Source organism: Gopherus flavomarginatus, chromosome 2 (genome assembly GCF_025201925.1).
Source record: "Gopherus flavomarginatus isolate rGopFla2 chromosome 2, rGopFla2.mat.asm, whole genome shotgun sequence".
Lineage (NCBI taxonomy): Eukaryota > Metazoa > Chordata > Testudines > Testudinidae > Gopherus > Gopherus flavomarginatus.
The window spans coordinates 369,443-393,237 of NC_066618.1; the positions used below are offsets into that span (position 1 = coordinate 369,443).

General features: G+C 53.4%; 1 protein-coding gene across 1 annotated transcript in view; it reads left to right on the plus strand.

The window, feature by feature from the left end:
* Positions 1 to 23,795, plus strand: part of IQCA1L (IQ motif containing with AAA domain 1 like) — a 139,723-nt gene that overhangs the window by 107,190 nt on the left and 8,738 nt on the right. The window contains exons 4-12 of the mRNA XM_050942847.1: positions 2,479 to 2,550; positions 18,260 to 18,465; positions 18,746 to 18,830; positions 19,221 to 19,334; positions 19,590 to 19,665; positions 21,035 to 21,141; positions 22,062 to 22,154; positions 22,400 to 22,452; positions 23,490 to 23,572. Of these exons, the coding sequence (XP_050798804.1) occupies positions 2,479 to 2,550; positions 18,260 to 18,465; positions 18,746 to 18,830; positions 19,221 to 19,334; positions 19,590 to 19,665; positions 21,035 to 21,141; positions 22,062 to 22,154; positions 22,400 to 22,452; positions 23,490 to 23,572 (889 nt within the window). The remainder of the gene's footprint in view (positions 1 to 2,478; positions 2,551 to 18,259; positions 18,466 to 18,745; positions 18,831 to 19,220; positions 19,335 to 19,589; positions 19,666 to 21,034; positions 21,142 to 22,061; positions 22,155 to 22,399; positions 22,453 to 23,489; positions 23,573 to 23,795) is intronic.

Here is a 23,795-nt window from a genome sequence, read left to right on the forward strand (position 1 = left end):
GTCTTGGAGCTGTGAAGGCAGCATGCTGTCCTATTGTCTGCCCGTCCCTTGCAGAATGTTCTTTTGGTTATTCCGAGTACTGAATCTCGAACAAGGATTGTCTATCTTCCTTGGACAGTTGGAGAACCCTTTGCAGGCAAGATTCATTTTCTTACAGGTTGGACTGAGCTGCCATCCATATATGTGTCCCATATTCCCTTGAACCTGCTAGATATTGACAGGTATCTTCCAATGTTTCCACAGTATTGATCTGAAACTTCTAGCCATGTGGAATTCCTCCTGGACCTCTTCTCTCTGGTGGCCACATCCTCCTCTGTCTCCAGCTGCTGTGACCTCCTGCCTCTGGTGGTTATGAACCACCAGGCCTCTTCTCTGACTTCTTCTCTCTCCAGATCTTTGGTGGCCAGATCCATTCTTCCTTGAACCTGGGGCACGAACCTGGCTCTATTGGAACTGCTCAGCTTCTCTGAGTCTCAGTAGCATCCCAACTTGCCCTGCCAATCCAAGTATCTTTTCTGTGCATACAGCCACTTCATGAAACCCTTTCTGCCTTCAGGCAGCAAAGAGAACATGGCAAATCTGTTGCAGGTCACTGCCAGTGTTCCATTGCCAGTCATCTTGGTATCACGCATAGCGCTGCACCTGAAAGGAAAGCCTCTCCAAACTCTCTCTGAAATTCCCCTGTTCATTGCCTCTGATTGCAGCTCTCAAGCTCGCCTAGCAAGTGACAGAGGCAAGATCCAGAGGGAGGGGACATACTAGCCTGTAACTCCCTCCCTCCAATTTTGTTTTGCACAAAAGGTGGTTGTTATTGCACCCGTCTTGGATCATCATTTCATTTAACACAGAGAATCCTCTTAATAAAGCTGAAATAATTAATCGGGTTTTACAAAAGCACACATGGAACTCTGAACTTCAGCCACCCCCACATGGTACCTCAGTGCTCTCACTGTCTGCATCCCCACCTACCCACGGGCTAACAGGTTCAGGCATGGAGCTCAAAATATGAACAATAGGCATCTCTGCCAGCATTCGCACAGGTGTTTGTGTTCCCTGTGTGCTGCCTTGCTGGCAAGTCTTACACCTCAGCCTCCCACCCATCTTCCCTCCTTGCTCTCCCTAGTCCATGAAAAGCACCATCTCCGGCCAAATGCACACTGAGTACCATTCTGCAGCCACTCAGTGATAGAGAAATTGTATCTTCCTTCTGTTCAAATGCCTTGTATATGATGTCATTAGCCAGGGCATCAGGAGATAAGCTGGGTCTCCCAGAATACCCAGCCCAACCTCCATGCTGTCAATACCCATGGTGTTCCTGGGGGCAAACAGTTCCTTCTCCACTAATTTAACTAGTACTGCAGTCCAAAAGATCCTAGCATTATGGACCCTCCTGCATTTAGGTCTGTAAACCTGCCATGGTGAGTTCACTAGTCCTCAGAGCATAGTGGAGAAATAACTGCTTTTGTTTTTAAATGCTCTGCCCTGGTGAGGGTGATAGTCATATGGGTTCCATCTATAACACTTCTGCCAGGTGGAGCTGGCTGTGACAAGGGCAGGGTTCAATATCTAGGGGTTCATCTTAACAATACAAAGCATAACCAGTTTGAGCCCCCACCCAATAATCTGGGAAAATTTAGCACCACCCCTGGGTGCCTCTAATGGCAATAGTGGCCCCCTTGTGAGTACTGAGGCTGCATCTAACAGAAGAACATTTCTATTAACAGGAAAAAGGGGACACTGCATTCATTTAGGGAAGCACCACAACCATGATTCAGAAACATGTGACCATATGAGAACACCCACCCCACAGTACATTGGGCAGTGTCCTTTGCCTCAGTTTCCCAATTTGCAGTGTGAAAGTCCAAAAAAAGCAGACTGCCATACGTTCACCCAATGCAAACTGAAAATGGAGCAGGCTCTTTGAGTGCATGCTATTCGTGCAGCTTGTGTACTGAGAGTTACCTGATGTGCATCAAACTCTTCAGATGAAATCCCCTGTGTAGACATACCCTGAGCTTTGCTTTACCATTCTAACCAGGTCTCTCAAGTACTGTATTGCTACTTTGTTTAGGAAAGACTTGTACTACATCACTGTAAATCTTTACTGAAGATGTCAAAGTCTATCAAAAGGAGTTTGAACTCAGTTGGACTTGCTGTTGAGAGCACAGGAAGAGAACCAGGACAGCTGAAGCCAACAGGCCCCATCTCAGAGCTGAGGGGACTCCAGGGCTCACTCTGCTAAAAAAACTACACCATGGGGCTGGCTTACAAGAGGGGTACTCCACGACAGGCTTTTAAAAGCCAGGTGTAGCACATACTAGTAAAGTCACGACAGGGTGTCTCAAAGTTGCACCCACAGAGCGTGTCACTTCCAGGACGAGGGCCTTGTGCAGGGAGGTGGTGGGGGTTGGCAGCATGGTGATGGGGGAAAGGCTCTGTGCCCTGGTTCTCACATCCCTGTGCTCCTTCTCCCCGCAGGTCTGGAAAGGCTGCCTGCAACGCAGATGCACCAAGCTGGAGAGACAGAGGGAGATGGCCTTTATTGGGATGGTTAGTCTCTCCCTAGCTCTCAATGCGTGCCCCCCACCCCACCCAGTTTTGACGTACGGCCCTGGTTGTATTGCCCATGTGTCCCCTGCCCGTCCCCCACCCTCAACATGTGTCCCCAGGCTCCAACCACTTTGTCCATGTGCCTCCCATTCCCAGCACTGACACATGCCCCTGGCTGCATTGTCCGTGTGTCCCTCCCCTCTCAACCCCAGTCTCAACATGTGCTCTCCCCACCCAGTGGCGTTGCCCCAAGTACTCTCTCCCCACTCTCAATACAAGCCCCACGCCTCATATTCATGAGGTTATTTATTTATTGTACCCACGAACAATACACATTACTCTGGCCTAGGATGCAACTGACTCTAGGCTGGAGCAAGCTCAGTACTAGGGACGTCTCTGAGGTTGGTGTCGTGGCTGCGGGTATGTTGAGAAGGGGGCAGACACAGGGTGCTGCTGCAGCTGCTCCTGATCTATAGCTTCCTAGATTGCAAGGCCATTGTAGGAAACGCATCCCATCGGGATTTAGAGCTGGTCAGTGATGGGGAAGCCGTCATGACCCTCGGGAGATGGATCCAATTTGCCAGCTCCTCACTCTCAAAAGTCAACACCTTATTTCCAGTCTGAATTTGTCTAACTTCAGCTTCCACCTTTTGGGTCCCACCACACGCTCCCTTTGTGGGAATGCTGAGGGATGGGGCTGGGTTAGTCCATGGCTGGCCTCCCCCGCCTGTGTGTCAGGGGCAGGCCCTGCAGGTCTCGGTCTCTCTCTCTGGGCATAGGCGCCAACTTTTCCTGGTGCCAGTGGGTGCTCGCCCGCGGCCCTACCCCCGGCCCCACCCCGACTCCATCCCGGCCCTGCCCCTATTGGACTCCTTCCCCAAATCCCCGTCCCAGCCCCGCCTCTTCCCAGAGCAGCTGTTTGGCGGCAGGCAAGCACTGGGAGCTAGAGGGAGAAGCGGGGATGCGGCGCGCGCAGGGAAGGAGGTGGCGGTGGAGCAGTGGTGAGCTGGGCTGTGGGCGGGAGCTGTCAGTGGGAGAGCACCCACCAATTTTTCCCCATGGGTGCTCCAGCCCCGAAGCACCCCTGGAGTTGGCACCTGTGCTCTGGGTACATTGCTGGTGGGGCTAGGCCAGAGCTGCTGTCGGTGCAGCCCCACTCCATGTCCCTCTCGCTGTGCTGGGTCCCAAGGAGGCGGTGCTGCCAGGGCCACTGCTCTAGTGCATCATTAGAAACCGTTCCACATGGCGCAGGCAGGAGCAGTAAGGCACTTGCAGGGAAATGAGCTGGTGATGGATGGCTTGAGCACAGAGAAAGCCATTAGGGTGAAATATGAACCCCCTAATGAAGTGCAGCTGCGGCTCCACTGCCTGCGGTAAGAGAGACGGAGTGACTTCCACAGACTCCTACTGCTCAGCACCAGGGTCAGGCGGGGTAGGGGGAGCGCTGTCAGGGGGTGACCTGCACCTTGCATGCCGCAGCTTTGCCAGTCCTGCCTGGAACAGGCTGCTGCCCCCAAACCCTAGGGACCCCAACCTCCATGACCTCCTGGCCCCTGGGATGTCTGCAGGGGGCAGCTTCATTTCAGACAAGCAAATGTCATTCCAGGCCTAACAGACGCTGACCCTAATGTCTGCTACAATCTGGGGTCCCCTGCCCCCAGCCCATCATGTTGGCACTGGAATGGATCCCAGTATTTGAGGGCTTATGGGATCTCTTCTCCCCTTCCCCCCATTCAGGGCAGGTCCATCAGGATGGGGACGGACCCCAGTGTCTGAGGGCTTATGGGATCTCTTCTCCCCTTCCCCCATTAAGGGCATGTCCATCAGGACTGGAACTGACCTCAGTGTCTGAGCGGTTATGGGATCTCTTTATCACCCCCATGTGGCACCCAGAAGCACCCTGGTGTCTAAGTGGATATGGGAAACCCCTCTGCCCCACCCAGGCCGTCAATACCAGGATAGATCTGAATGTTTGAGTGGATGTGGGATCCATAGAGCCCCTCTGTGTCTGGGTGCTGCCCTAGGCAGGCATGCCATGAGTACTGCACACCTTCCTTGCCCCCGTTCCTCCCCTCTCTGCATGTCCTGCCCTAGGGGAGGTCGGGGAGCAGCCTCATGGTGTAAGAATCACCCCCCCCCAATTCGCGCTGCAGGATTGTTACTGTCCCAAGGCTCCGACACAGAATAGTAATGGCCCAGTGCCCTCTGTTTGCTCCAAACAAACTTCAAAAGCACTCCCTAAGGTCCCACCATTGGCAGCCTAACCTTCCTCCACTGGGCCAGAGTCTGCTCTCCCTGAGGCTGGATTTACACTGGTAAATGTATGTCTCCTGACAGGCACAGCTTAGGGGGAGATGGAGCCACATCTGGACTGCCCAGACTCTGCCGCTGCAGTGGCTGAATCAGATCCTGTGTGAGGGAGAAAGCAGCCCCAGCCTCTGCTCCGCTTTATGGCAGCCTCCCCATAGATGCCTTGGGATGGCTTTGCAGCCCCGAGCCCCACAGCACTGAACGCTCTGACCAGGCCTCTCCCTGGCCTGCCCCTACAGTGGGGCCTGCAGGAGTGGGGCCAGAGTGAGACCACGCTTGCTCTGGCCCTGGGAAATTCTCATCTGACCTAACTACATCCCCTTCATGGCCCTGATACACTGCCAGAGTGGCATATGGAGTCAGAGTAGGGGCCATCCTACTGGCCCTGGCTGGATTACTCCTGCTTAGCACTTGAGAAAAGAACCAGGCCCAATTAGCCTAGTTTAAGTGATTTTGTTTTAAGGATAGCGGTTCCCTAAATCCATTGAGCATCTTCTCTGACATCCTGCATTGCCCAGGGCAAAGAATCTCACCCAGGTGACGCACCTCTCTGTGGGCCAGACAGAAGAGTGCTCCACTCCGTGCAAAGCAAGAAGCAGCTAAAGCCAGGTTGCAAAAACCAACAAATCAGTATTGGGGCAGTTCTGTGGCACTGCAGGCTTTAGTGTCACTGGGTGGAGGAGAGATGGGTTGAGAAGAAACCGCGAGTTTACATACAGCTGCGACGCCACTAGGCATTGCTCCACCACACAGCCCATCCGAGGGCAGGAAGGGAGACTCTGTCCTGGGGCTGTGGCTACGCCAAGACACCAAGGAGTGTGACTTCTGGTGACCGCACTTATTTAGTTTGCCCTGCCAACAGTGTGTCATTGTATTGAATTAATTGATCGCTGCTGAGAACAATCAAAGTGCCCTTGTTTCACCCTGGTGCCACACCCTCTCTTCCCCTTTCCCAGCCCCACATGCAGGCCAGGCCCTAGCACTATGCCCAAGCCCCATATAAATGCTGCTGCCCTGCCAACCCCTTGGTGCTCTCCCCTAACCCCATTTTCTATGCTGAGCTCTGCATGGCACAGAAGATGCAGCCTTGGGGAAGGGGGCAAAGGTGACCTTACCCCCCCCACACTTTGACATTCTGCCAGCGCTTGGCTCAGCATGACCCAGATGTCAGTGGAACTACTCCAGGCTGTCTTCCCACCACACTCCAGAGCCCAGGATGGCCATGGTGCTCTGTGCTGGGGAAGTGTCCCTAAAAGAACGGCCATGCTGGTCAAACCAATGGTCCATCCAGCCCAGTATCCTGTCCTCTGACAGTGGCCAGGCCCAGGTGCTTCAGAGAGAATGACCAGGAAAAGACAATTATCAAGTGATCCATCCCTTGTCCAGTCCCAGCATCTGGCAGTCAAGGGGCTTAGGGACACCCAGAGCATGGGGTTGCATCCCTGACCATCTTAGCTAATAACCATTCATGGACCTATCTGCCATGAGTTTATCTAGTCCTTTTCTGAATCCAGTTATACTTTTGGCCTTCACAACATCCCCTGGCAATGAATTCCACAGGTTGACTGTGTGTTGTGTGAAGAGGTCCTTTGGTTTGTTTTAAACCTGCTGCCTATTAATTTCATCGGGTGACCCCTCGTTCTTGTGTTTTGTCAAGGAATAAATAACACTTCCTTTTTCACTTTCTTCACACAAACCATGATTTTATAGACCTCTGTCATATCCCCACTTAATCGTTTCTTTTCTAAACTGAACAGCCCTAGTCTTTTTAATCTCTCCTCATCTTTAATCTCTCCTCTCTTTCAGCTTCTCCTCAAATGGAAGCTGTTCCATACCCCTAATAATTTTTGTTGCCCTTCTCTACATAAGAATATACATAAGAACATAGGAACAGGCCATATTGGGTCAGACCAAAGAACTAGCCCAATATCCATCTAGTTCAATATCCTGTCTTCTGACAGTGGCCAGTGCCAGATGCCCCAGAGTGAATGAATAGAACAGGGAATCGTCGAGTGATCCAACCCTGTCACCCATTCCCAGCTTCTAGCAACAGAGGCTAGGGACACCATCCCTGCCCATCCTGGCTAATAGCCATTGATGGATCAATCCTCCATGAACTTATCTAGTTCTTTTTTGAATCCTGTTAAAGTCTTGGCCTTCACAACATCCTCTGGCAAGGCATTCCACAGGTTGACTGTGCATTGTGTGAAAAAATACTTCCTTTTGTTTGTTTTAAACCTGCTGCCTATTAATTTCTTTTGGTGACCCCTAGTTCTTGTGTTATGAGAAGAAATAACACTTCCTTATTTACTTTCTCCACAGCAGTCATGATTTTATAGACCTCTGTCATATCCCACCTTAGTTGTCTCTTTTCCAAGCTGAAAAGTTCCAGTCTTATTAAGCGACAGAGAGTCCTGTGGCACCTTATAAACTAACAGACGTATTGGAGCATAAGCTTTCATGGGTGAATACCCACTTTGTCAGATGCATGTAGTGGAAGTTGCATCTGATGAAGTGGATATTCACCCATGAAAGCTTATGCTCCAATACGTCTGTTAGTCTGTAAGGTGCCACAGGACTCTTTGTTGCTTTTTACAGATAGAAACTAACACGGCTGCCCCTCTGATACCAGTCTTATTAATCACTCCTCATATGGCTGCCGTTCCATACTCCTAATAATTTTTGTTGCCTTTTTCCAATTCCAATATATCATTTTTTGAGATGGGGTGACCACATCTGCACACACTATTCAAGATATGGGTGTACCATGGATTTATATAGAGACAATATGTTATTTTCTGTCTTATTATCTATCCCTTTTTTAATTATCCCCAATATTCTGTTCACTTTTTTGACGGCCGCTGCACATTGAGTGGATGTTTTCAGAGAAAAGTTGGTTACTCACCTTTGTAACTGTTGTTCTTTGAGATGTGTTGCTCATATGCATTCCAGCTAGGTGTGCTAGCGCTGCGTGCACGTTTGTCGGAAGACTTTTTACCCTAGCAACACTTGGCTGGTCGGCTGGGCGCCCCCTGGAGTGGCGCCACTATGGCACCGGATATAGACCCCTGCCGACCCAGCCACCCCTCCGTTCCTTCTTGCCGGCTGCTCCGACAGGGGAAGGAGGGTGGGTTTGGAATGAATATGAGCAACACATCTTGAAGAACAACAGTTACAAAGGTGAGTAACCGTCTTTTCTTCTTCGAGTGATTGCTCATATCCATTCCAGTTAGATGATTCCCAAGCCTTACCTAGGCGGTGGGGTCGGAGTGAGATGTGGCAGAGTGCAAAACCGCTGAGCCAAAGGCTGCATCATCTCTAGACTGTTGGACTAAAGCATAATGAGAAGCAAAGGTGTGGACTGAGGACCAGGTAGCTGCGTGACATATCTCCTGGATTGGTACATGAGCCAGGAAGGCAGCAGATGAAGCCTGAGCCCTGGTAGAATGTGCGGTGAGGTGGCCCGAGGGAGCATGAGCGAAGTCATAGCACGTGCAGATGCATGCCGTCACCCACGAGGAGATCCTCTGGGAGGAGACAGGTAGGCCCTTCATCCGGTCAGCCACTGCAACGAAGAGTTGGGGGGATTTCCGGAAGGGCTTCGTCTGATCGATATAAAATGTGAGTGCCCTATGGACATCTAGGGAATGTAATTGTTGTTCCCGTCAAGATGAATGCGGCTTCGGGAAGGAGACCGGAAGAAAGATGTCCTGATTGGTATGGAAGGCCAATACCACTTTAGGGAGGAACGCTGGATGTGGTCGCAACTGTACTTTATCCTTATGAAAGACAGTATACCGTGGGTCCATCGTGAGCTCTCGAAGCTCGGAGACTCGTCTGGCCGATGTAATGGCCACGAGGAAAACTATCTTCCAGGACAGGTATAGCAGTGAGCAAGTTGCCAACGGCTCGAATGGTGGAAGCATAAGTCTGTTTAGGACTAGGTTGAGGTCCCAAGTAGGGGCGGGGCCGCGTACTTGGGGGTATAGGCTCTCCAGACCCTTGAGAAACCTAGTAACTATAGGGTGCAAGAACACGGAGCAGCCATTCTTTCCTGGGTGGAATGTGGAGATGGCCGCCAAGTGCACTCTCAAAGAAGATACCGCCAGGCTCTGCTGCTTAAGAGACCAAAGGTAGTCCAGGATGGTAGGGATCGAGACCTCAGAGGGAGCAACATTCTGCGTTGCGCACCAGCAAGAGAAATGTTTCCACTTGGCCAGATACGTTGACTGAGTGGAAGACTTTCTGCTACCCGGAGTATTTGTTGTACCGGAGCAGAGCAGCGCAACTCTGACTGGTTTAGCCACGCAGCAGCCACGCTGTGAGGTGAAGGGCCTGCAGGTCTGGGTGGTGAAGCCTGCCGTGGTCCTGAGTTATGAGGTCTGGGTGGAGAGGCAGGGTAATTGGGTTGGTTATTGACAGGTTGAGCAGTGTGGTGTACCAGTGTTGTCTGGGCCACGCTGGCACAATCATGATTAGGTGCGCTCTGTCCCTGCGGAGTTTTAGCAGAACCTTGTGAACCAGTGGGAACGGTGGGAAGGCATAAAGCAACCGGTGTTTCCACGACATTAGGAATGCGTCCGAGATCGACCCCGGTGAAAGACCCTGAAAGGAGCAGAACATCTGGCATTTCCTGTTGGCACGGGAGGTGAACAGGTCTATGTGGGGAAATCTCCACTTCTGGAAAACTGAATGAATAACGTCTGGCTGTATCGACCATTCGTGACACAGGAAGGATCTGCTCACTCGATCCACCAGAGTGTTCCGAACCTCTGGGAGAAAGGACGCCACCAGGTCTATCGAGTGGGCTATGCAGAAGTCCCAGAGTTGGATGGTCTTCTGACAAAGGGGGGAAGATCGAGTCCCTCCCTGCTTGTTTATGTAATACATAGCCATTGTGTTGTCTGTGAACACTGAGACACAACGGCCGTGTAAATCTTGCTGAAACGCCTGGCACGCCAGGCGGACCGCTCTCAGCTCTCGGACATTTATGTGAAGTGCCAGTTCCTGCGATGACCAGAGGCCTTGAGTACGAAGGCATCCGAGGTGAGCCCCCCAGCCAAGAGATGACGCGTCTGTTGTCAGGGACAGTGAGGGTTGTGGGGGATGGAACGGTAGCCCTGCACACACCAGGGAGGGGGTCAGCCACCAGTCTAGGGAGGCTAGAGGAATTGTCACTATTGTGTCTATTGGGTCTCTGCCCAGACGGTATACCGAGTTGAGCCTAGTTTGGAGAAGACGGAGGCGGAGCCTGGCGTATTTGGTCACGAATGTGCAGTCAGCCATGTGACCTAGGAGACCGAGACAAGTGTGAGCCGAGGCCGTCGGGAAGTTCTGTAGACCTCGGATGATTGTTGTCATTGCCTGGAACTGCGGCTGTGGTAAGTAGACCTTGGCTAGACTGGAGTCCAGGGTAGCTCCTATGAAGTCTAACCTCTGTGTGAGAACCAGGGTGGATTTTTCTGTATTGATCATCAGGCCTAGACGTGCAAATAGGTCCCTGACAACGTCCACATGTTGTGTGACTTATGTCTCGGAGGTTCCTCTGGTGAGCCAATCGTCCAGATACGGAAATACGTGTATCCGACGTCGGCAGAGGTATGCGGCGGCTATGGCCATACACTTTGTAAACACCCTTGGGGCTGTGGAAAGGTCAAAGGGGAGGACCGTAAACTGGAAGTGCTGACGGTTGGCTACGAAGCGAAGATACCTCCTGTGTGGAGGAAAAATGGCGATGTGAAAGTACGCGTCCTTCATATCGAGGGCAGCATACCAGTCTCCAGGATCTAAGGACGGGATAATGGTCCCCCAGGAGACCATGCGGAACTTCAACTTTATCATAAACTTGTTGAGTCCTCGCAGATCTAGGATAGGCCTGAGGCCGCCCTTTGACTTGGGGATCAGGAAATAACGGGAGTAAAACCCCTTGCCCTTTTCATCTTTTGGCACCTCCTCTATTGCTCCCATGGTGAGGAGCTTCCGCACCTCTTGCAGGAGGAATTGCTCGTGAGAGGGGTCCCTGAAGAGGGACTGGGTTGGAGGGTGGGAAGGCGGGGTTGAAACAAATTGGAGGTGGTATCCGTGTTTCACCATGCGTAGGACCCAGAGGTCTGAGGTTATCTGGGACCACGCCGGGAGGAAGTAGGAAAGATGGTTGGAGAAGTGGGGGAATGGATCCTGGCCTGAAACTGGTATGCCGTCCTCAGGCGTACCTTCAAAAGGCGGACTTAGGTCCCGCTGGTGGTTTGGAGGGACCTTGGTTTTGGCCCCCTTGGGGCCCTGACTGGCGTCTACGTCCACCCTGCCTGCACCGTCTGCCAAAGTCTTCTCTATTTCGAGGCATAAAGTACAGGCGGTGGGTCTGGGGATGGAAAGGCCTGCATTGGGTCACGGGTGTATGCATGCCTAAGGAACGCATGATGACTCGATTGTCCTTCAGGCTCTGCAGTCTAGGGTTGGTCTTTTCTGAGAAGAGACCTTTACCATCGAAGGGTAAATCTTGGATGGTATACTGCAGCTCCGGTGGGAGGTTGGAAACCTGTAGCCAGGAGATGCGGCTCATGGTGACACCCGAGGCCAGGGTCCTGGCTGCTGAGTCAGCCGCATCTAGCGAAGCCTGGAGGGAAGTTCTGGCCACCTTTTTCCCTTCCTCCAAGAAGGCAGCAAATTCCTGGCGGGAGTCTTGGGGAAGTAGCTCTGCGAACCTACCCACCTCTGCCCAGGTGTTATAATTATAGCGACTCAGCAGGGCTTGCTGATTCGCCACCCGGAGCTGTAGGGCGCCTGCTGAATAAACTTTGTGGCCGAGTAGGTCCATTCACCTAGCCTCTTTTGACTTCGGGGCTGCCCCTTGTTGGCCATGGCGCTCCCTCTCATTGATGGATTGAACAACTAGTGAGCAGGGAGGAGGGTGGACATACAAATACTCGTACCCCCTAGAGGGTACCATGTATTTATGCTAGACTCCCTTTGCTGCAGGAGGGATGGAGGCTGGGGATTGCCATAAGGTGTCGGCATTGGCTTGGATGGTCCTGATAAAGGGTAGGGCCACTCTGGTGGGAGTATCTGCCGACACTTTAGGGTCCTCAACCTCCGGGACCTCCTCTACCTGGCGGTTCATGTTGAGTGCTACCCTCCTGAGGAGGTCCTGATGGGCTCTGAGGTCGATTGGAGGAGGGCCCGAGGAGGATGTTCCTGCCACCGCCTCATCTGGAGAGGAAGAAGAGGAAATGCCGGGGACGAGCGAGTCCTGTGTGGCCTCCTGGTCTTCGGCCGTCTCCTGCTCCAGCAGTACCGTGGAGACCGATGGATGAACTAGTGCTTCCTCCGTTCCAGCCGGAGGAGGGCGGGTAGCTGTAGCCTCTGGTGCCCGGTGCTCTGATGGAGTCGAGCGGGATGGGACTATTGGAGCTCCTTAGGCCTGGTGGTATGCCCAAGGCGTCCAAAAGGACCACTGATGTGGGCCTTGGTCCTGGGTCTGGGCTTCTTGAAAAACTCCGGTGGGCACATCTGAATGGCGGTCTTGAGCATAGTAGCTGTCTGCGTGGGACGACACCAAAGTGTGTCTGGATGGCCATGGAGGAGTGGAGAAGCCCTGGGCAGAGGTTCCAGCGGACCTTATTCCACTGTGTATCGGAGAACGGTGCCGGGAAGCATATCGGTACCGGGAGCGAGATCGGGACTTGCGAACAGAGCGGTGCTGGGAGGTCAACCAAGATCTCGAAGTTCGGCGTCGTGATCGGCTACAGGAGACACGGTGTCTGGAGCGGTGCCGAGATCTGGAACGGTGCCGAGAGTAGCGGGCCAGCGAACGGGATGCCAACCAGTGCTGCAAGTTCGACCGGTACTGAGGAGGGGAACGGTGCCGGGACTGCGAGTGGCGTCGGGAGCGGGAGTGCCGTCTGGACCTGAAACATCTGCGGGACCGCGATCGTGAGCGGTGCTGGTCCACTGTGCCGACAGAGGATGGTCTTATTAAGGCCGGTTTGCCTATCAATTGTATTACCCACATCGGTGGTGCCGGGGGGGGAGGCAGTGTCGACTCTGTCAAGGCAATGAGATCCCTCGCCGCTGAGAATGTCTCCGGCGTGGATGGTATAGTCAGCTCTACTGTGGCCTGTGCTGGGGAGCTAACAGGCGCCAGACTTGACGGCCTTTGTGGGACCGGAATCGACAGTGCCAATGTTGTTGGTGCCGCGGCAGGTGTTGGTGCCGGGCGATCCAACTTAGACATGCTCTCTGGCTGTGGTGTGGGTGGCACAGAGGTAGCAGGCCTCTTAGCCTTTCTCGACCTCGGGGAGAAGGAGCGGCGTGGATCCGACTTCGGTGCCAGCGACAGCCGGTGCCTAGAGGCTTTGACAGTACCGGCATGGTCCGGTGCCGAGGCGGTGCTTCTGCTAGTCGACTGATCAGTGCTCAGTGCCGAGGGTGGAGGGGTGAGAGCCGCCTCCATGAGGAGCTGTTTATGTCTGATGTCTCGCTCCTTTTTTGTTCGTGGCTTGAAAGCCTTGCAGATGGGGCACTTAGCTATTAGGTGCGATTCTCTGAGGCACTTCAGACAGGAGTCATGTGGATCTCCTGTCGGCATCGGCTTGTGACAGGCCGAGCACGGTTTGAAACCCTGTGAGCTGGGCATGGGCCCCGGCACCGGGTGCGGGGAAGGGGCTAATTCCCGAACCCCTCTAACTATAGTGGACTAACTATGCTATAAACAAGTACACTAATTATAACTATATAAAAAGGATTATAAATATGTACACGATAAAGAATCAGAAAACTACGAGTAGCTAGGGAAGTGGAGGTCAGCTAAGCCGCGCTCCACTGTTCCAATGACCGACAAAGGTGGTAAGAAGGAACTGAGGGGTTGCTGGGTCGGCAGGAGTATATAGTTGGTGCCATAACAGCGCCACTCCAGGGGGTGCCCAGCCGACCCACTGAGTGTTGCTAGGGTAAAAAGTCTTCCGACGAACGTGCATGCGGCACGCGCACACCTAACTGGAATGGATATGAGCAATCACTCGAAGAAGAACTATCCACAGTGACTCCAAGATCTCTTTCTGGAGTGGTAACAGCTAATTTAGACCCCATCATTTTATATATACCATTGGGGTTATGTTTTCCAATATGCATTACTTTGCATTTATCAACATGAACTTTCATCTGCCATTTTGTTGCCCAGTCATCCAGTTTTGTGAGAACCCTTTGAAATTCTTCACAATCAGCTTTTAACTTAACTATCTTGAGTAATTGTGTAGCATCTGCACATTTTGCCACCTGACTGTTCACCCTATTTTTCAGATCATTTATTAATATGTTGAATAGTACTAGTCCCAGTACAGACCCCTGCAGGGTCCTTGCTATTTACCTGTCTCCATTCTGAAAACTGGCCATTTATTCCTATCCTTTGTTTCCTGTCTTTTAACCAGTTACCAATCCATGAGAGAACCTTCCCTCTTATCCCACGACAGCTTACTTTGCTTAAGAGCCTTTGGTGATGGACCTTGTCAAAGGCTTTCTGAAAGTCCAAGTACACTATATACACTGGGTCACCCTTGTCCACAAGTTTCTTGCCCCCTCAAAGAATTCTAATAGATTGGTGAGGCTTGATTTCCCTTTACAAAAACCATGTTGACTCTTCCCCAACAAATTGTGTTAATCTATGTGTCTGATAATTCTATACTTTCCTATAGTTTTAACCTGCTTGCCTGGTACTGAAGTTACAAGCCTGTATATGGCGGTATCACCTCTGGAGCCTTTTTAAAAATTGGCATCACATTAGCTACCCACCAGTCATCTAGTATAGAAGCCGATTTAAATGTTAGGTTACATACCACGGTTAGTAGTTCTGCAATTTCACATTCAAGTTCCTTCAGAACTCTTGGGTGAATCCCATCTGGTCCTGGTGACTTATTACTGTTCAGTTTATCAATTTGTTCAAAACTTCCTCTATTGACACCTCAATCTGGGACAGTTCCTCAGATTTGTCATCTAAAAGGAATGGCTCAGGTGTTGGAATCTGCCTCATGACCTCTGCAGTGAAGACTGACGCAAAGAATTAATTTAGCTTCTCTGCAATGGCCTTATTGTCCTCGAGTGCTCCTTTAGCACCTCGATCATCCATTGATTTTTTAGCAGGCTTCCTGCTTCTGATGTACTTACAGATCTTTTTGCTGTTAGTTTTTGTGCCTTTTGCTAGTTTCTCTTCAAATTCTTTTTTTGCCTGCCTAATTCTACTTTCACACTTGGCTCGCCAGAATTTATGCTCTTTTCTATTTTCCTCACTCGGGTTTGACTTCCAGTTTTTAAAGGATGCCTTTTTGCCTCTAGACTCAGAGCGTTGGTGACCCTGGTAGATGGTGCTGTAGGAGATAGAACCAGAGCAAAGTAAAGAGGCTCCTTTCCCACAGCCTCCATGGCCTCAGCGCTGTCCCTGGCCCCGCTGCAGGGTGATAGCACTCACACAGAAAGTACAGGAACAGTGGGTGCTCTCGGATCATAGAATCATAGAAGAATGTTGTTGGAAGAGTCCTCAGGAGGTATCTAGTCCAACCCCCTGCTCAAAGCAGGATCAACCCCAACTAAATCGTCCCAGCCAGGGCTTTGTCAAGCCTGACCTTAAAAACCTATAAGGGTGGAGATTCCACCTCCTCCCTAGGGAACCCATTCCAGTGCTTCACCACCCTCCTAGTGAAATAGTTTTTCCTAATATCCAACCTAGACCTCCTCCACTGCAACTTAAGACCGTTGCTCCTTGTTCTCTCATCTGCCACCACTGAGAACAGCCGAGCTCCATCCTCTTTGGAACCCCCTTCAGGTAGTTGAAGGCTGCTATCAAATCCCCCCTCACTCTTCTCTTCTGCAGACTAAATAACCCCAGTTCCCTCAGTCTCTCCTCGTAAGTCATGTGCTCCAGCACTCTAATCATTTTCGTTGCCCTCTGTTGGATTCTCTCCAATTTGTCCACATCCCTTCTGTAGTAGGGGGACCAAAACTGGATGCAGTGCTCCAGATGTGGCCTCACTAGTGCCAAATAGACGGGAATAATGACTTCCCTCGATCTGCTGACAATGCTCCTACTAACACAGCCCAATATGCCATTGGCCTTCTTGGCCTCAAGGGCACACTGCTGACTCATATCCAGCTTCTCATCCACTGTAATCCCCAGGTCCTTTTCTACTTATGCTGTCTCTGATGACATTAACACTCCGCTCTCTAGTGCTTGGCACTGCTCTGTGTGTGCAAACAGGAGTGGAGCCTCTGGGCAGGGACTGGTGGGAGAGCAGGAGGGGCGATGATGGGGCAGTGGGATCTTGGAGGGGGGAAGATGTGGGGCTTAGGCTCAGTTAAGGCTCAGCATTTTGGTGCGTTGATTTCCAGTCTTACTGTTCTTGTTTACCAGGCATGATCTTAACACAGCCTTTCAATTATATCAGGAGGCCTTTTTGTCAGGACTAATTCAGTTTTTCTGGCTCTTCCTTTCCCATCAGTAGTTGTTGTTCTAAATTATTGGGATATTTTATGAACTTTCACTCACTTTTCACAGATGGGCTCTCACTTAGGCTACATTTGTAGGCCTAGTTATTGCAACAGACCCCATTGTGGTAGGCACAGTAAAACACCTCCCCCCCAGGAATGTCAGATCCTTTTCTGAACCTAGCTGTGTCTTGGCTGCCAGGATGGTGAGGCAGTGAGTTCCACAGGCTCCTCCCATCCCATTGTCAAAGTTAGACTCAGGACTCACAGTTTGTCAGACCACTCTGTTTTATTAGCACAGCGCTCTGCTAATAACACCCAGATAATGTGAGCACCATGCAAGACACAAACTATCTTATTTATACAGATAAAAGGGCAAGCACTTAACAGGATAACAAAGGAAGCAGAATCTGATAAGTTTACCTGGGCTAGGCATGCATATCTTATTTCCTTACTAACTATTACCGATCTTCTGTTAATGTTTCGCCATTAGCACCCTTGTTTATGACTAATGTTTCTTTTCCTGGCATCTGTATTTCAACATTTTTTATTTCTCCTTAAAGGTACATACAACATTTCTTTAACCCATTCTTATTTTTACAATATAATTCATTCTACTTTCACACCATCAATTGGATAGTGATTCCCATTGCCTGTGTGCAGCCCTGCACAATCCCCCTGGCTCTTGGAGTATGCAGCCTGCCCCCTTTGCACCATGGAACAACTTTGGTTAAGGCTGCCTAAGCCCGAGGTTCCCTCATTGCTCCATGAAAGCTGGTGAGTCCCATGGTACCAGTGCCCTGCCTTGGTTCCGGCTGCTCAGTCCCCTCTGGTAATGAGACAGCCTGGTTCTTCCAACATTCCTCTCTCTCAGCTATTCCTGTAGCTAACACAGGCACCCGGTGCGGGGTAGGCAGGGGGAAGGGTGGGGTGCATTGATCCTGGAACCAAGGGTGCTGGAGGGGTTGCCACACCCCCTGGCATGAAGTGGTTTCCATCATATACAGGGTTTCCAGTGTGGTTCAATGGCTCTTGAGCACCCCTGCTATACAGCAGCCCTGGCAGAGTGGAGAGGATCAGGCTGCAGGGTGGAGAGGTTGGGGTGTGCAATGGGGAGATTGAAGTGTGGGGAGTTGGCCGCAGGGGGGGAGGTGAGGAGTGTGGCTCAAGGCGAGGAGGGGGCTGCACGATGGCAGGAGTTTTCTCTGTTTCCTTGAGGATTTTCCTGCCTAGATTTGTGCTGTGTTCAAGGGAAGCAGAGAGCTCCTGGGTTTGCCGAGTGGCCATGGGGTGGGATGGGGCGGGGTGGGGCCAGGCCGTCAGAGAGTAGCCCCTGTGAGGAATGGTTGGTGTGGGCTGCACGCCGCTTTCCCATTAGCGAGTGTTTAGTTCAGCGTTTTAAATAATTGTGTCCTCAGAATGATATTTAAAATCCATTTGGGAGGCAATGAGGCAGGAAAGTGCCTGTGCCATTGTGATGACGCCACACGGGAAGCACCACACATGCATATTACAAACTCATTACGGGGTAATTTACACACACACTGCTCGCCTTTGCACACAATTTCTCCCTGATGCTGCTAATGTCCCTTCCAGGTCGCACACTCTCCCGGCTTGTTGTCAACCAGTTCTGCTGCCTGCACCCAGAGGAGCAGACACTGGGGCAGGGGAAACAAGGGAACAAGGCCAGAGCAGGCTTAGGGGCCCACTACTGTGGCAGGAAATGTAGGCTCTAAGATACATCCAGCAGGTGCTAATGGCTATGACATCCCCCTTGCCAGGCCCCCAACCTGACCCCTCCCCCCGGTCAGTACAGGGCTGTGCCTGTGCCCCAGTGCCCCATCCTGCTTGTGCTCCCCGCCACCTTGGTCAGTTCAGGGGTGTTCCCATGTTCCTGCCCTCCATCTTTCTGGACCTCCCCCTGCAGGCCCCAGACCCCAAGGCCTTGGGCCTGTCAGCCGCCATGCTGCGGGCTCAGCTCGGGGAGGAGTTCCGGCACCTGCGGCAGGCTGACTATGAAGCCGAGTACCAACAGGCCCTGGTGAGCATCCGGGAAGGGCTCTACGAGGTGGAGGGACCTGACATGAAGGAGGAGATGAAGGAGCAGCTCCGGCAGTGGTTCATTGAGTGCCAGTGAGTGTGCAGAGCTGCATGGGCCCTTCCCATGCCCCTCCATGGTCCCACCCCTTTCCTGGGTTCCCTACTGCCCAGCAGTCACCACACTCCTCACCCCACGCCTATAGCAGCCCAGTGCGCTGCAGCCCACCCCTTGTGCTACTGTGTCGCCTTCCAGCCAAACCTGCAGCACTGACCCGTCTGCTCACTGCCTCCCCCAGTCCGCTAGCAAACCAGCACGGGGCTTTGCACCTGGGACATGCTGACTGGGTCACATGTTCATGTTTTCCTTCCACAGCGACCTGACCGGCCGCTTCCCCGAATTCCCTGACGAGGAGATTGGAGGCTCCAGCATCCTTTTTGCAGAAAAGACTCCAGAGCAGGTATCGGGGCAGGATCCAGGCTGGGGGGCAGGGGCTAATGAGCCAAGAGCAGGAGAGTGGGGCCTTTCCTTTATTGGGGGCACCAGCTCCAATGCAGCCCAGGGTGAGGGGAACGAAATATGGGTCACTGGCTCTGAGCTGGAGAGTGGCTGGCTCAGGGAATGGGATATGGGGCCTTTCCCCCCTAAGAGAGGCCAGCTCTGATCCAGCCCCAGGTCAGAAAGGACTCTCAGCTATAGACGCCTCCACACTGCTCCCTGAGCTCTGCCAGGAGCAGCTGCCTGCCCCCTGGAGACTCAGGGAGCTCTGCCCCCTCCCCCCCAGCACATCCAGCTGTGAATGGGGACTCTGGCACCGAGGGGTGGGTCCAGCTGGCTGGGATTCCCGCAGGTCAAAGGTGAGCTGGACCTCCTGGAAGCTGAGGGACAGAGGAAGAAGGATAAGAAAAAGGATAAAGAGAAGACCAAGGAAGGGAAGCAGAAGAAAGGCAAGGACAAGAAGCAGGTGAGAGGCTGACTGGTAGTGGGGTAGAGAAGAAGAGCCCCATGGCAGGGATAGAGTACCCCAAACCCGGGGAGGAGGAGGGGCACATGGATTGGACGGGTGGGTCAGAGTGCGATGGTGGTACATGGAGGGTAGTTCTGGGGCAGGGCCAGGCACTGCTTGTTCCTTGTGTCCTAGGGCTCCCCCCAGGGTTTCCCCCCAAGTGGTGGTTCAGTTCATTTGAGTAACTTGCGGGGTTTGGGGGTTTTTTTCCAGGAAGAAGATGAAGGTTTGAAACTAGCTGTGTCCAAATTCCTGCCAGTGATCAGCGAGGGCTTCACACAGTATCAGAGTGAGGGGGACCTGAGCCTGGTGCAGTGGGGGGACCTGACCTGTACAGACCCAGGAGCAGGGTGGCAGGGGGTCGTGAGAAGGTTAGGGCAGGACTAACAGAGAGACCCGGTCCTGGACCCTGCTACCTGGCCTGGCCCAGTCTCTGGAGTCTAGTCACATTTGCCTTGGTCTTGCTGTGTTAGACCAAGCTGACTCATATCCTATACTGAGCCCCTGTGCCCACCACTCCTGAACCCTCCACCCTGTGAGCAGGGGAGGCACACGCCTTCCCTGCCGAGCTCGGGGTCTGGCTGAGCTGGGGAACAACCAGCACAGAGCTTGTGTTATGCCAGGGAGATCTGCCATTGCTGAGCTGATGAAGCCACGGCACAATGGCAGCTGTGTGGTCTCCGGTAAGACCATTTCCTACACAGCTAGGTTGTTATCCTGGATCACTCACGTGTTCACATTGAGGCCTGGTTTTGTAAAATCTGGCATATTCTTGCCTTGGGCATTAGTCACTGTGCTACTGTGTCATTTCCTGCTGACGGGGAGAGCTGGAAGCCTATCCCCAGGCTGCACTGAGCTCCTTGGGCCTCATTGGTCTGAGCCAGGCTGTCACACGTGTGTTTGAGACTGTTTTCTCTTGAGAGTCCTTAGGTGCCTGCAGGGAATGGCTAGGCTCTGCTCATGGGGTCACTGCTGCATGGCATTAAAATGCAGAAAACTTTACTGGGTTTAAATCCTTTCCTAATATTATTTTACCATGTAAGTGGTTACTATAGGTACCCCAGGGTTGCATGATTGTGAAATTGCGGGGAGGGAGGTGGATGGGAAGAAGGAAGTTGCGCTGAGATATTCTCCCTATTTGTCACGGAGTATGGGGGAGTCCGGCCCTGCACTCCTCTTCCTGGGACTCACAGTGACTCTCAGCCAGCCAGTAAAACAGAAGGTTTATTGGACAACAGGAACGCAGGTTACAGTAGAGCTTGCAGGCACAGTCAGGACCGCTGAATCGAGTCCTTCTGGGGGTTCAGGGAGCTTAGATCCCAGCCTGGGATTCCCTGAATTCCACCACCCAGCCCCAAAACCGAAACTGACCGAAACCCTCTCCAGCAGGCTCTCTTCCTTTGTCCAGCTTCCTGGGCAGAGCTGTTTATTCCCCCTCCCCCCGCCTAGCTCAAGTTACAGGCTCGGGTACAGTCCATCACCTAAAGTCACCCCCTACTCTCCGATCCCCCACTGCATCACACTATTAAAATGTGGTCCACACTGTGAAAAGGTGGAGACCCCAAGGGAAAGCTCCCAGTGCCTCCAGGAGGAGGGTCAGGGAAGGCAGAGCTGGGAGGGGCAAAAGCAGCATCTGACCTGCCCCCCCTTCCCTGCAGCCACCTGGGGGAATTGGGATGAGTCCGATAACTTTGAGCAGCGCTATGAGCCAGAGTTGATCAAAGCCCAGAAGAGGAAGGAGGTGGAGAAGGAGCTTCGGCTGCAAGTGAGAGGCAGAGACAGGGCTGTGCCGTGGGGATACAAGGGAGTTCGCCCTGCTGAGCAGTCACTGCACCAGGGACCACATGCTGAGTGTGGAATGGCTCTGAGGTTGGGTTTGGGGGAGCTGGGATTCTGGGTTCAGCCTAGGCAATTTAGGCAGCCTAGGCAATCGTCTAGGGCGCCAGGATTATTGAGGGGGCGGCATTTTGCCGGGGGTGGGGGAGGCGGCGGCAGGCGGCTCTGGTTGACCTGCCGCAGTGGTGCCTGCGAAGGGTCCGTTGGTCCGCGGCTCCAGTGGAGCTGCTTTAGTCATGCCTGCGGACGGTCGGCTGCTCGCGCGACTCCGGTGGACCTCCCGCAGGCACCACTGCGGCAGCTCCACTGGAGCCACGGACCAATGGACCCTCCACAGGAACGCCTGCAGCAGCTCCACTGGAGCCGCGGGATCAGTGCGGAGGGTGGCGAAATGGCCGTGCGCCTAGGGCACGAGAAACCTTGGCGCCGGTCCTGTCTGGGTTCCCCTGGTTCAGGGGTGCTGGGGGTGAGTGGGGCTCCCAGGTCCTCCTGGTGTGAGCTGGGCACTGGTTCAAGATGTTCGGTGGGTTTTTTAAATTGCAGCTGGACTGAAGCCCCAGGCTGCCATCACCCAAGATGGCTGCCATGCCCCGTAGCCGTTGTGGGGGGCTGGGAGGCTGCCCCTAGTGAAGATGGCTGCCATGCCCCTTGTGTGCCATGGGATGGAAGCCAGGCTGCCGTCAGGGAGGATGGCCAGCCGCTGTTCTCCGTGCATCTCAAGCAGAAGACAGTGAGGAGCAGCGGGGAGCCTGGGGGGAGGGAAAGGGTAGGGCAGAAGACTGTTCAATGGGGAGTTCCTGGGCTTGTGGGGAGGCCCCAGTTGCTGTCTCAAGGGCTATCTGCCCCCAGGTGGATGAGCTGATGCGGGAGGAATTGCAGCGACTGAAACTGGCTGTGGATCGAGAGGAGGGGAAATCTCGCAAGGAAAAGAAGAGCAGCAAGGTCAGAGGGCGTGTCCTCACCCCAGGGCCTCCCAAAGGCAAGGAGGTGCACTCATTGGGGGACAGCCCTGGGGACCTACACCAGCAAATGGGGACGGAGTGATATTACTGGGCCCACATATGGAGGGACTCTCACAAAGGGCGGGGGGCTGCCCCTGGAGACACAGAGACAGGGAGGGGACCCTTATGTGGGGGTGGGGGGCTCTCAGCCTGCTTAGATGTTAAGGTTTGTTGTTCTTTTCCCAGCAGCAGAAGGGGAAGAAAGGAGGGAAAAAAGAAAAAGATTTAACCCCGGACAGGTATCAGCCCTAACTCCCTTTCCTTGGGGAGACCCCCCCAGCTCCCCCGTGTGCCCTGACCCCTCCTGCACTCCAGTGGCCGGACACACCCAGCTCCTGCTCCCCACAGCTCCCCTTTCCTGTGTGAGTCCTCCACTTCCCCTGTGTCACAGAGTCCCCGGGCAATGCTCTGGAACTGCTCCCCACAAACCCAGTCAGGACTTTGGGGAGCCTCCTCTCCATTGGAGCAGACTTGTTCAGGGCAAGAAGCTCACACAGCTTCACCTTCTGGGTCTCTCCTTGGAGCATTCAGCATCCTCTGCCCCTCCGTGCGCTTCCCACAGTGAGTCCACCCCAGCAGGGTCCTGGAGAAGCCACAGGGTCCTGCACCCCCACTTCACAGTCAGACATGACTCTCAGCCAGCCAGTAAAACAGAGGTTTATTAGATGACAGGAACACGGTCTAACACAGAGCTTGTAGGTACAGAGAACAGGACTCCTCAGCCGGGTCCATTCTGGGGCCCAGCGAGCAAGACAACCCCGTCTGCCCTCACTCCCCATCCCCAGGCAGCTCCAAACTGAAACCCCCTCCAGCCCCTCCTTTCTGTCCTTTGTCTCTTTCCCGGGCCAGGAGGTCACCTGACCTCTTTGTTCATCTTTCGCCATCCCCTTGCAGGGGGGAAGGGGCCCAGCCATTTGTCGCCAGGAGACAGAGTGTCGGCCATTTATGCACGCTGGAGACTTAAGAAATGCATAGGGGAAACTGAGGCACCCACACAGTATTCAGAGGAAGCATTAAGAACAGTCCCACTTCATCACACCTTGACACGCGTCTATCCCCCAATGTGCCCTGCTCTGTCTCTGCTAGTCTGGGCCTTGTGGAACAGTCGTGTCTGGGGCTAGATTGGATGGGCCCTGGCGGGGCTTCCCCAGCCTCTGAGCCTTGCTGCAGCTTGCCCTGGCTCGGTGGCAATACTGACCCAATCTGCCCCCCAGACTGTGGGTGGGGCTGGGCACAGCCAGGTGCTGGGCTCCCCTTATCCCCGCTCCCCCTCCAGGACCCTGGACTCTCTGTACGAGGAGCTGGTGCTGCAGGGAATCCTTAAGCAGGCCCAGCGTGTCCAGCTGGCTGACTATGCGGGTGAGTCCGCCAGGGCCATTGGGGTGGGATGGCTCCTGTGGGGGGAGGAGGCCAGCTCGCTGCCCCATCGGTTCTATGTTGGGGGTGCAGGCCAGGGTGGGTGTGCAAAGGGGACAGGAGCTGCTTGCTGCTTCAGGAGAGCGGGTGGGGACAGGAGTCCTCTCCCCAGGGGAAGGGGGAGGTGCGTGTCTCACCCCACCTAGGGTGCTGCTGTAGGTGAGAG